Here is a 13,872-nt window from a genome sequence, read left to right as displayed (position 1 = left end):
AGGCTGTAACAGACCTAGTGCAGGCTGTAATAGACTGTAATGTGAAGCAGGCTGTAACAGACCTAATGCAGGCTGTAATTGACTGTAACGTGAAGCAGGCTTTAACAGACCTAGTGCAGACTGTAAGAGACTGTAATGTGAAGCAGTCTGTAAGAAACCTAGTGCAGACTGTAATGTGAAGCGAGCTATAACAGACCTAGTACAGGCTGTAATAGACTGTAATGTGAAGCAGGCTGTAAGAGACCTAGTGCAGACTGTAATGTGAAGTGGGCTATAACAGACATAGTGCAGGCTGTAATAGACTGTAATGTGAAGCAAGCTGTAAGAGACCTAGTGCAGACTGTAATAGATTGTAATGTGAAGTGGGCTATAACAGACCTAGTGCAGGCTGTAATAGACTAACAGTGCAGGCTGTAATAGACTGTAATGTGAAGCAGGCTGTAAGAGCCTTAGTGCAGACTGTAATGTGAAGCAAGCTGTAACAGACCCAGTGCAGGCTGTAATTGACTGTAAAGTGAAGCAGGCTGCAATAGACTAACACTGCAGACTGTAATAGACTGTAATGTGAAGCAGGCTGTAACAGACTTAGTGCAGACTGTAATAGACTGTAATGGGAAGCAGACTGTAACAGGCCTAGTGCAGATTGTAAGAGACTGTAATGGGAAACAGGCTTTAACAGACCTGGTGCAGACTGTAATAGACTGTAACGGCAAACAGGCTATGACAGACCGAGTGCAGACTGTAATAGACTGTAATGTGAAGCAGGCTGTAATAGACTAACAGCACAGACTGTAATAGACTGTAATGTGAAGCAGGCTATAACAGACCTAGTGCAGACTGCTAAAAGACTGTAATGGGCAGCAGGCTGTAACAGACCTAGTGCAGATTCTAAATGATTGTTATGGGAAGCAGGCTGTAACATACCTGGTGCAGACTGTAATAGACTTACTTCATGCTGTAATAGACTGTAATGTGAAGCAGGCTGGAACAGACCTACTGCAGACTGTAACACAATAATGTGATGTTGGCTGTAAGAGACCGAGTACAGGCTGTAACAGACTGTCATGTAAAGCATGTTGTAATAGACTTAGCGCAGGCTGTAACAGTTCTGGTAGCCACACTACAGGAAGGATGTGGACAGGGCACAAAAGAGGCTTGCCAGAATGTTGCCTGAATTGTACTGTATTAGCTATAAGGAGAAGTTAGATGAACTTGGATTGTTTTTGCTAGAGTGTCAGAGGCTGTGAGGCGACCTGATAGAAGCATATAAAATTATGACAGTCATGGATGGGGTGGGTAGTCAGAATCGTTTTCCCAGGGTGGAAATGTCAAATAGGAGGGGGATAGGTTTAAGGTGAGGGAGAGAAAGCCTTAAAGGAGATGTGCGAGGCGATTTTTTTACACAAGGGGTGGTAGGTGCCTGGAACACACTGTCAGGAGAGGTGATAGAAGCAGATAGCAACATTTAAGAGACATTTAGACCGACTCATGAGCAGGCTATGAATAGAGGGATAAAGATCATGTGCAGACAGTTGGGATTAGTTTAGAATGGCACCATGGTCGGCACAGACATAGTGGGCCGAAGGGTCCGTACTGTTCTATGTAACAGACCAACCTAGCTCAGGTTATAAGAGACAGACTTAGTGCAGGCTATAATATACCGTAATACGACAGAGTGTAACGACTGTAACAAAAGTACCGCCTGGTTCCTCCCGATTGCTGATCCTGATCACTTTGGTTCTGTCCATTTGTAAATCTTAAGGATGTGGCGGCGCATGGGTTAAACAATCTGGAGTGTTGTCATTTTCAGCGATGATTGGAGACTAAATTTTTAATGCCATTTTTTCCCCTCAAAGTAGTGTTTTCTTCTCCCTTACGGAGCAGAAGTATAGAATGCAAACAGTTCAGTAGGTGTAAGTGGCGAGAGAAAAGTATGGACATTTTAGTTCCAGATTTGTACCGCAGCTAAAGTGCTAACTATTCGCACTTAGTCCTACGCTGTTGGCTCTGAGCAGGATGTGGGCTAGGTCCATTCCGGTGTCCACCTCTTCCGCTCCTTCTGCCTTTCTCTATCTGTCCGTTCGCCTGCATCTCCTGGTTTGCAGAGTTTTCCCTGCCCAGGAATGTGTCCAGGGTGCTCCTTGGTGATGTCCAGTTACTCTCCTGCTTCCCGCTGTTAGGAACTGGGAGTGCCTGGGCTGTTCTGGCAGCGGGAGAGGGGCGGAGTTTGGGAAGCAAACGTTTGCAGTTTCATGCCGAATAGTGGCCTTTATACGTGAGCAACGAAATCCCAAATTAATACCAAACCCTTCGGTCACTGACCTAAAACCAGGGTCAATCTGAACCCCTAGTAGGAAACTGCAGAAGACATTGATGGTAACTTTCAGAATCATGCTGCCTCATTGTCGTGTTCAAAAACAGAAATTGCTGGAAAAGCTCAGCAGGTCTGGCTGCATCTGTGAAGGGAAAATCAGAGTTTACGTTTCAGGTCCAGTGACCTTTCCTCATTTCATTGCTGACGTATGAAGGAGTTCTGAGGAAGGGTCACCGGACCCGAAACGTTAACTGATTTTCTCTTCACAGATGCTGCCAGACCTGCTGAGCTTTTCCAGCAATTTCTGTTTTTGTTCCTGATTTACAGCATCCGCAGTTCTTTTGGTTTTTATTTGTCATTGTCCTGTTCCCCAGTCTGTTTAATTTCCCTCTTTTTCCAGCAACCAGCTAATGCACTTATAAGAATTTCTATAACAGAAAGGTGATTTAACAATTGGTTGTTACAATGAGTTCCACATTTTAACCATCCGAAATGTGAAAGTTTCTCTCTAACCCCTCACTTTGAATTAGCTTCCTGCCCTGAGTGATGTCAATAATTCATCATCATTTGCAGCTTAAAATCCTTCAGACTTTTGTAGACCTTTTATTAAGTCATCTGTGAACCTATGTCCACAATTCTCTCCTTTTAAAGTTAATGCAAATTCCAAGCAGCTTCCTAGAAGATCCACATTACATTTATGACCCATCATTAGGGTGGCACAGTGGCTCAGTGGTTAGCAGTCTTGCCTTACAGTGCCAGGGACCTAGGTTCAATTCCACCCGTGGGTGACTGTCTGTGTGGAGTTTGCACATTCTCCCTGTGTCTGCATGGGTTTCCTCCCACAGTCCAAAGATGTGTAGGCTAGGTGGATTGGCCATGCTAAATTGCCTGTAGTGTTCAGGGGTCTGTAGATTAGGTGGGTTGGTGTAGACTTGTTGGGCTGAAGGGCCTGTTTCCACACTGTAGGGATTCTATGATTCATCATTATTGTAATAACATGCCATATGTTTCACAACAAAATATTGTTATACAACACAACATGGAAAACAGGAGCAGAAGTAGGCCATTCAGCCCTTTGAGCCTGCTCCACCCTTCAATATGATCATGGCTGATCCTGTATCTCAAATGTCATATTTCTGCTTTCCCTCTGTACACCTTATTGTCTTTAATATCTAAAAAAATTATTCACCTCATTCAGTGACCCAGCCTCCACGGCGTTCTGTGGTCGCAAAATCCACAAGGTGACCACCTGCTAAGAAATATTTCCTCATCTCAGTCCTAAATGGCCTACCTTGTATTCTGACATGTGAGCCCTGCTTCTAGACTCCCCAAGCAGGTAAAACAGCCTCCTTGCATCTAGTCTGTCAAGCCGTGTTAGAATTTTAAACATTCAATCAGATCCCGTCTTATTCTTCTGGACTCTTGTGAATACAGGCCCAGTCCAATCAATCTCTCTTTATAGAACAGTCCTTTCATCCCCAATAGCAGCCTAGTGTACCTCCACTGCACTTCCTGTATGGTAGGGAACCAGAACTGCATACAATACTCCAGGTATGGTCTCACCAAGGCCCTGTATAACTGCACTAGGACATCCCTACCTCTGAAATCAAATCTTCTTGCAATGAAGGCCAACATACCATTTGCCTTCCTAATTTCTTGCTATATTTCCCTATCTACTTTCACTAATTCATGCATAAGGACATCCAGATCCTTTTGTACATTGACATTTCCCAAACAGAATGGGTTGCGAATGTATTCCGTTCTTGAGTCCATTCATAAGTTGATTTGTACACAAGTTGGAACACAATGCAGGACAATATTAACTAATCATTTATAAGTATAGGAATTGTTTGTGTGTTGGACATATAAAATTTACCACTGTGTGAGATCGAGTTCACAAGTACATTCATAAGTTTGTAAATCAGGTCCCCTGTATATCACCATTTAAATCATAATCTGCCTTTCTGTTTCCACAGTGAAGTGTATAACTTCGCATTGATACAAAATATACTGCATCTGCCCTGTGTTTGCCCACACTCTCAAGTTGTCTAAATCATCCTAAAACTACCTTGCATCCTCCTTACAACCTCACCTAGTTTTAGGTCATTGGCATAAAGTAAAGAATCTGCAAGGACATAAACCCAGAACTTTGAATACCTTAGTGCCACCTAGAATTCTAACGTGCTATCCATTGTGTCACTGTCAAAACAGAATTTATTCCCCAGAGGTTTTTGGTTTCCCCAGAGTCTTAGGAGGAATAAATTCTCAAAGTTTTGTATTTCCAAAGTCAACTTAAATTCAATTTTAAATAATTTAAGAAAGAAATGCATGAAAAGCTATAGGAGTGGCCATTATTTTCCAAATATACCAAATGCTAGCGAGGTTTTATTTCTTTTTTTAAAAATCTTAATTTGTTAGTAGACAGTGCTCCTGACAAACCCATCACGCGTGCCAAGCACAAGTTGGAATAATCAAAGAGTTTGTTTTTAAGCAACTTTCTAAGGGCATTCAGAATCCACCTTTAAAGTGGTTACATGCCTTGTAATGGATAAGCTTTATAGTGATCCAAGAGGATTAACCTTCTCTTTGTCCTGACAGGAAACCATTTCCTTGATCAGCTTTGAATCAGATCAGTGCCAGAGTGGCACTGTATTAAAATATTTATTGGACCATCTGGTCTCAGTTCTTTTAAAGCATTCGAGAACTAAATTAAGACATTCAAATTGAATCAAAAGCTTGACACTGGGATATAGGGTGGGGCAGTCATTACAGTGCATAAATGCAAAAGATGTTCTCTATTTAAATTATATCACTGGTATAGTTGTTATTTACCACATGAATATCCAAATTTTGTTACCATTCTGTACTCACTCATTTTAAAGTCTTGACATATTTTTCTGCTGGAAAAGGTTCTAATGTTTGTTAGACATTTCAGATTTATTACCAAAGCCCTCATCTGGTTTTAGTTAATTCTTTCCTGTGGGTAAGTTACAAAAAAAATGCTGGCATTTACTGGGTGTCTGTACTGCTCCAGATTGTTGCTCCATTGTAAAATGGAGGATATTGAAAATCACTGCACTTCACAGATGATTTGGGCCATTGCCAATTCATCTTGAACCTTATTAAATTTACTGACTTCCCTTTGAAATGGCCACTTCTCCGCAGACTAAAAAAAAACTCTGCACCTCAGCATTCTGTTTATTGTCCTTCCTTATCGCTAATGTAAATCCCCAGTTATCCATGGGCCAGTCTTCTTTTCTCCCTGCAGATAATGGCTTTTCACAAGGCTTTTGAAGATGCTGGCAAAAAGCCTGGGCTGACCGTGTGGAGGATTGAGAAAATGAATCCCGTCCTCGTTCCAGAAAATCTCCATGGGAATTTTTACATGGGCGATGCCTACATTGTGCTCAATACAACTGCAGATTTTAAGTACAGTGCCCACCTCTGGCTAGGTAAGTCTATGTTCATATTTGCATGCAGATTTTAATGCAATATTGATTAAAGCAGTTTTTTTTTAGTATTTTAGCTGATATTTGATTGAATACATTCTTGCAGGAAATCAATGCAGTCAAGATGAATCTGGAGCTGGTGCCATTTTTTGTACTCAGCTGGATGACAGTCTCCATGGCAAACCAGTACAGTATAGGGAAACGCAAGGCAGTGAATCCAACAAGTTCGTGGGCTACTTTAAAAATGGACTTTTGTACAAGGTAATGTGGACAATAAACAGCATTCTTTATGCACACCAAAACAGAAATTGCTGGAAAAGCTCAGCAGGTTTGGCAGCACTTGTGGAGAGAAAGCAGAGTTAACACTTTGAGTTGAGTGACCCTTCTTCAGAACCCTTTTCTTTATGGAGCGTGGAATTCTCTTTTACCAAGTTGCTGAAATAGCTAATGTTTGTATTTTTTTTTCTGAACTGCCACTACACACTGGAGACACCATTTGTCTATTTATTGCTTAACAACTGTAAAAACAAATCTATTTTTTATTAAAGGAGTATTAATAGTCCCGACCCTATTTACCAATGACTTTAGTAGATTCTTTAATGCGGATTTTTTTTATTTCTAGTTCATACAAAATTCAAACAGTTTCAAATTTTGACCTTTTTATGAGCACTTAAATTTCCATTGTAGCTTCTAGATCTGTTTAACTGACTGTGACTAAGAGTCATTAAAGCAGCTGGATGATAGACTAGGAGGTGCTATTTAAAATATTATGGGACTTCTGGAATGGTGAGTAACCTCCCTGACTCTGTTCCAGGAGGTCCAGCCTCAAAAGCTAAATATTGCGGATGTTAGAAATCTGAAATAATCACAGAGAATACTGGAGAAACTCAGTATATCTGGCACATGTAGAGAAAGGAACAAAGTTAACATTTTGAGTCCAGTATGACTGTTCTTCACTATGTCCTCAGGAAGAGTCATTCTGGACTTGAATGTTTCTTCTGTTCCTCTCTCCATAGAAGCCGCCAAGCGCTGCTGAGTTTCTCTAGCATTCTTAGAGTTTGTTTCAGATGCCCAGGATTTTGCTTTGATTATAAGCACATGCTTTTTCTCTGTCAATAAAACACAGGAGTACTCTTACATGAAGCATTCTCTCATCCCACCCCCGGCATACAATTTGTATAACAATGGTGTATCAAGTGAAATATGATCTCTCTCAGGAAAATTTAAGAAATGCAAATGTAAAAATACTGCAGAAGCTGGAAATTTGAAACAGAAACAAAATGAGCTAAAGAAACTCAGCAGGCCTGGTAGCATCTGTAGAGAGACATAAAACCATAAGATGCAGGAGCAGAAATAGGCCATTCAGCCCATTGGATCGAATCTACCATTCAATTAATCAAGTCTGTAACCTTCAAATCCACTTTCCTGCCTTTTCATCATAATTCTTGATTCCCTTACAGATTAGAAATCTGTCTTTGTCAGCCTTGAATATACTTAATGGCCCAATCTCTACAGCTTTCTGTGGTAAACAATTCCACAGATTTACTACTCACTGAAAGAAAAAAAAATCCTCATCTTTGTCTGAAATAGGCAACTCTTTACTCTGAGAATAAGCCCTCTGACCCAAGGAGAAATAATATTTCCACATCTACCCTGATAACTCCCCTAAGCATCTTGCATGTTATAACAAGGTCACCTCTCATTCTTCTAAATTCTACTGAGTACTGGCCCAAATTACTCAACCACTCCTCATAAGACATTCCCTCTATACCCAGCCTAGTGAATCTTTTCTGGACTCAATCTAGTGCCGGTATATCTTTCCTTAGTAAGGGGTCCAAAACTATTCACAATGTTCCAGCTGTGGTCTAACTAACTGTGGCCTTGTGTAGTTTTAGCAACACTTCCATACTTTTGTATTCCATTTCATTTGAAATAAAGGCCGTTTGCCTTCCTCATCCCAGCTAAAGTTGGATGCTAGCTTTTTTGTGATTCATGCACAAGGACTCCAAATCCCTCTATTCTGTAGCTTTCTGCGGTCTTTTTCCACTTGAATAATATTCAGCTCCCCTATTGTTCCTGCCAATGTGCATAATCTCTTGTAACCTCAATAGAAAAGAAGCATATTATGGAAATGGTGAGAGGTTGCAAAGCTCTGAAATACAGTGAGATCTGGATGTCCGAGCGCATGAATGTCAGAAGGTTAGTATGCAGGCACAGCAAATAATCAGGAAAGCTAACAGAATGATATGGTTTATTGCAAAGGGAATTAAATGCAAGAGTAAGGAGGTTGTGCTTCAGTTATAGAGGGCATTGGTGAGACCACATCTGGAGGTCTGTGTTCAGTACTGGTCACTAATAATCTGCAACTCCACTTTCCTGCCTTGATTCCCTTACTGATTATAAATCTGTCTGTCTCAGCCTTGATTACACTTAATGATCCCACGGCAGTAGACAAGGCATAGATTGACTACCCTCTGAGAGAAAACAAAATTCCTCTTCATCTCTGTCTGAAATAGGCAACTCCTTACTTTGAGAATATGCTGTCTAGCCCAAGGGGAATCAACCTTTCTGCATCTACCCTTTTAAGTCCCCTAAGAGCCCCCTTGATGGCATGCCTGTGTGAGAATGTCAGCTTGCTCCACATTATAACCACATTTTATTTTGCTGTAAATTTACAATTCCATGGAATTAGCTTTAGACTAACCAGGTACCTTTCACTCAGGATCCTTAAATTCGTCAGCCCAGATTACAGTATATCCCAGGCCCTAGGCTACATCCTATGATACACAGAAGACATTGGACTAATTCTGGCATGTTATTTAACATTCCCCACATTTTCCAGAAACATAAATCAGTCATGAACTGTTATGAAAAAGTAATAAAAATGGTTTTATTCATCCAACTATAGTATCTTCACTGTCTCCACTGCCAACGTACTGACCTGATCAGTCACATGAATTCTTTGGATCTGCTCAAAAGATTTCCGGATCACTGGTGTTTCTGAACAGTTTATTTCTCAACTAGAACAGTTACTGTATATTTTTGTATCAACCTAGGTTAAACGTTAGAAGCCCACAACAATGTGGATACAAGGGCCTGTGGGACATGATGAGATATTTTGGTCCCTTTTTCTGCAAGAATGTAGCTCACTTTACTGTTGCCTTCATAACATTCTGCAGTGTTTATAATTTTGTGTTTCCTTTGCAGGAAGGAGGGGTTGCATCTGGGTTTGCACATGTAGTCACCAATGACATCAATGTCAAGAGACTGCTGCATGTTAAAGGCAGGCGCAACGTGCGAGCCTATGAAGTGCCTTTCAAGTGGTCCAGCTTTAACAATGGAGATTGCTTCCTCATCGATGCAGGAGCGGTGAGTGTAACACGTTAAAGTCTCACAGCGATAACAGTCAGTTTACACTTTGATCCTAACTGTTTTCAATACTCCCATCACGGTCTTACCTATCATGTGCTATCACCTTGGTTGTGAAAATGAGGATTGATGCCCCTGAGTTGTGCTAATGCAAGCAAACCTACCTCACGAATTTCTTTCCTCTTAATTTTCTTTTACTCGTAGTTGTCCTGACTTCAGTTGGACATCCTTCAAGGTGAGAAGGGAAAAGCTTAAGGGAGATATGCGTGGAAAGTTCTTTACACAGAGGGTGGTGGGTGCCTGGAACGGGCTGCCAGCAGAGGTGGTAGAGGCGGGCACGATAGCGTCATTTAAGATGTATCTAGACAGATATATGAATGGGCAGGGAGCAGAGGGATACAGATCCTTGGAAAATAGGCGACAGGTTTAGATAGAGGATCTGGATTGGCGCAGGCTTGGAGGGCCGAAGGGCCTGTTCCTGTGCTGTAATTTTCTTTGTTCTTTGTTCTTTGTTCCACATGTTCCAGCCAGTCTTTGCTAAATTTACTCAAGGAGCTACTTTACATATGAGCCCAGAACAGCAACAATAGCTTGTATTTATATAGCACCTTTAACATAAAAAATTGTTCCAGGCTACGTCGCAGCATCAAAATCAAAATTTGACACCAAACCACTTCAAGAGATGGTAGGGCAGATGACCAAAAGATTAGTCAAAGAGATTTTAAAGAATGCCTTAAAAGAGGGAATGGAGAGAGCACAGTTTAGGGAAAGAATTCCAGATCTAAAGACTTTGGCAGCTGAAGACAAACCAGCAAAGGAGTCGTAACTGAAATAAGGCTCGCTCAAGAGACTAGAATTTGAGGGCCGTAGGATTGGAGGAAGTGAAGGATGGGTGTGACAATGGAAAGAATTGGAAAATAAACATGAGAATTTTTACATCGAGATGGTGCCTGGATTAAGAGCCAATAGAAACCAACAAGTACAGAGATGCTAGGAGAATGGAGCTTGCTGTGATTGTCTTACGTTTATAGATGGTAAAATGTGACAGACCAACTAGGAATGTATTGAAATAGTCAGGTCTAAAGGTAATAAAGGCATAAATGAGGATTTTAGGCCTGAGACAGCATCAGATGAGCTGAGGCAGGATCAGAGTGAGGTGATATTGCAGAGGTGCACATAGGAGTTCTCAGTGAGGGTCCGCAATGTAGTTTCTAAGCAGCATCTTAAAGAAGTAGACAGGAGATGAGATTTAGGGAAGGAATACCTGAGCTCAGGTCTCTCCCACTTGATGGCACAATCGCTACTGCTGGTTGATTGAAATTGGGATTGCAGCAAGACCAATGTCAATGGGATGGGAGCAAATCCAATTCAGAATAATTGGAATCAAAAATTAGTAGGCGAAACTGCAAGAAAAATAGGCTGTTTTTAAAGAGGAGGTGATTTGGTTTCAGTTGAAGTACATTCCAATGAATGAGAAAAGTAGGACAAATTCAAAGCTCCCTGGCTGATTAAGGAGAACTAGAGTAAGACGATGCAGAAAAACGGTGTGTCTGACAAATGTCAGGTGGACAATACAAGAGAAAACCAGACTAGCCATGCAAAGGTCAGGGGGAAGTGAAAGGGGAAATAAGAGATACAAAGAGTAAATGTAAGAAGAGCCTGGAAGCAACCATAACATGCAATGTGAAGTCTTCCATAGGCTCGTGAAGAGTGAAACACTTATGAAAGGAGAGAGCTAATTATAGACCAAAAGGGGATCAATGCATGGAAGCAGGGAGTGTGGTTGAAGTCATAAACAAATTATTTTCATCTTTCGTTCCTGAGGAGGAGGATGCCTCTCAAGCCATAGTGAAAGAAGAGGTAGATGATACACTGAATGGGCTAAAAATTGGTAAAGACAAGATTCTAGGAAGTTCCAAAGAAGAGCCATAGTGAAACATTAACTTTGTTTCTCTTCCCGACCAGACTCCTGAGTTTCTTCAGCACTTTCTGTGCTTTTTTTTAATTTCGAGTCTCCAGCATCCACAGTACTTTGCTCTTATCTGGCTATACTTAGAGCTGATTAGTCATGAGAACAAATGACATGCATCTAAAAATATTGGAACAGGTAAAGATGGAAACTGGAGAGGCACTGACTATAATTTTCCAACCGTCCTTATATCTACGGAATGTGCCAGAAGACTGGAGAATTGCAAATGTTAGAGGCAGTTCAAAAAAGGTTCTCTAGGATGATCCTTGTATGGAGGGATTATCTTATGAACAAAGGATAAACAAGCTGGGACTCTATTCAGAATTTAGAAGGGTGAGAGGTGGTCCCATTGAAACATATAGGATTCTTAAGGGGCTTGACAGTAAATGATGAAAGGATATTTCCCCTCATGGGAGAGTTTCTGAAACGGAGCCAACACAGACATAGAGTTAGAGAGTTGTACAGCACAGAAACAGACCCTTTTGTTCAACTCGTCCATGCCAACCAGATATTGTAAATTAATCCAGTCTCATTTCCCAGCATTTGGCTCATATCCCTCTAAACCCTTCCAATTCGTGAACCCATCCTGATGCCTTTTAAATGTTGTAATCGTACCAACCTCGACCAGTTCCCTGGCAGCTCGTTCCGTACTCACACCACCCTCAGTGTTAAAAAGTTGCCCCTTAGGTCCCTTTTATATCTTTCACCTCTAACCTTAAACCTATGCCCTCTCGGTTTGGACTCCAGTCCCCTGGGGAAAAGACCTTGGCTATTCAGCCTACCCATGCCCCTCATGATTTTATTAACCCCCAGCTTGTGACGCTCCAAGAAGAATAGCCCCAGCCTATTCAGCCTCTCCGTATAGCTCAAATCCTCCAACCCTGGCAACATCCTTATAAATCTTTTCTGCACCCTTTCAGATTCCACAACATCTTTCCTTTTGCAGGGAGACCAGAATTGAATGCAGTATTCCAAAAGTGGCCTAACCAATGTGCTGTACAGCTGCAACATGACCTTCCAACTCCTGTACTCAATGCACTTACCAATAAAAGGCATGTGTACCAAACACCTCCTTCACTACCCTGCCTACCTATGACTCCACCTTTAAGGAACTATGAACCTGCACCCCAAGGTCTCTTTATTCAGTAACACTCCCCAGGACTCTACCATTAAGTGTCTAAGTCCTGCCTTGAGTTGCTTTTCCAAAATGCAAGACCTCGCATTTAGCTAAATTAAACTCCATCTGCCACTCCCTGGCCCATTGGCCCATCTGATCAAAGTCCTGTTGGGGACCTTCATTAGAGAGTCTAGGACCAAAGGGCATACTCTCAGAATCAAGGAGCACTGATTCAAGACTGAGATGAGGAGGAATTTCTTCTCTCAGAGGGTTTTGAGTCTTTGGAACACCTTGGCAGAGACCACTGTGTGAGGTAGAGTCCTTGTGTATATTTAAGGCTGAGATAGATAAATTTTTGATCAATAAGGAAATGAAAGGTTATGCGATAACCTCCCTGAATTACCAGAAGTTCCTGCTCATCAGCGTGTATTTAAAAAGACAGCACAGAATATTACAAAATTATTTTGGGCAATCATCTCATATTAATTTTATCTCTGAACATTAAGGACAAAGTATGGGAGAAGTCTGTCATTGAGCTAAACAAATTGTTTTCTCCACAGACTATATATGGTCTTATATAACATCTTATACACTCTGTGCTTTGCTATGTTTTTCAATGTCTGGAGAATGTTCTGGACGAGTACCTTTTTGATTTTTTATAATCAAGGACAAGCCCAAATGCTCCCACACTAATGCATTCCTATGTGTTGGTGTGCACAGATGAAAGTAGGAATCACCATCTAGTGGGAAGTGTTGGAATCACCAGCAGTGTTTCCAACAGCATGCACCATGAACTATTGTAATCATCTCGGTTTAAAGCCGGGAGAATGGGGCAGAGTGAGATTGAGGAGAGACAAAATGAAAAGTCTGAGGGTAGTGGTTGCGGAAGCAAGGCTGGGTTACAGTACCACTTTCAAGTTTAAGCTATTGATCAATAGATAATTTACAAACTTTATTGGCAATTAGAGAGTATACTTATATGTGCAATTACGCGATTAGCATGATGTTTATACTTAAATACAGTTTTAGGAAATGGCTAAACTTTGGAATTGCAGGTAATCTATCAGTGGAATGGATCAAAGAGCAACTATCAAGAGCGAATAAAGTGCTGTCAGCTTGCGAAAAGTATCCGCGATGGAGAGAGGATGGGCCGTGCCAAAGTTGAAGTGGTGGATGAAGGAAGTGAGCCACCAAAGGTTCTTGAAGTGAGTATATGGAGGACACATGGGGGTTTATTCTGAGGTTAATAACAGGCTGGAGGAATTCCACAAGATTAAATGTTTCCTGTTTCTTCATGGCAGTTACTGGGTTCCAAACCATCCATTCCAGACGCAACTGTTGAGGATGTGACAGCAGATACAACCAGCAAGAAAAAAGCCAAACTCTACATGGTAATCATCTGCTTTTAATAGAGTATGTTTGATAATGTAGGATTTCTATCCCAACTTTTAGTGCTACAGTTTTCTCTAGTTAACAGCATCACTTTCATAAAGTACTACATAAAAATACAAGAGATAACAAGGTGTAGAGCTGGATGAACACAGCAGGCCAAGCAGCATCAGAGGAGCAGGAAGGCTGACGTTTCGGGCCTAGATCCTTCTTCAGAAACGAAACGTCAGCCTTCCTGCTCCTCTGATGCTGCTTGGACTGCTGT

At 41.3% G+C, this 13,872-nt stretch overlaps 1 protein-coding gene across 2 annotated transcripts in view; it reads left to right on the top strand.

Moving 5' to 3' along the window:
* The window catches only part of scinlb (scinderin like b), a 41,653-nt gene that overhangs the window by 1,543 nt on the left and 26,238 nt on the right, over positions 1–13,872 (top strand). For both annotated transcript variants that reach the window (XM_048601906.1, XM_048601907.1), the window contains exons 2-6: positions 5,583–5,766; positions 5,870–6,024; positions 8,971–9,132; positions 13,274–13,423; positions 13,520–13,609. In XM_048601906.1, coding sequence (XP_048457863.1) covers positions 5,586–5,766; positions 5,870–6,024; positions 8,971–9,132; positions 13,274–13,423; positions 13,520–13,609 — 738 coding nt within the window. In that variant the 5' untranslated portion in view covers positions 5,583–5,585. The remainder of the gene's footprint in view (positions 1–5,582; positions 5,767–5,869; positions 6,025–8,970; positions 9,133–13,273; positions 13,424–13,519; positions 13,610–13,872) is intronic.

This window comes from Rhincodon typus, chromosome 10 (genome assembly GCF_021869965.1).
Source record: "Rhincodon typus isolate 14 chromosome 10, sRhiTyp1.1, whole genome shotgun sequence".
In the NCBI taxonomy this organism is placed as follows: Eukaryota; Metazoa; Chordata; class Chondrichthyes; order Orectolobiformes; family Rhincodontidae; genus Rhincodon; species Rhincodon typus.
This window is presented reverse-complemented; position numbering and strand designations above follow the sequence as displayed.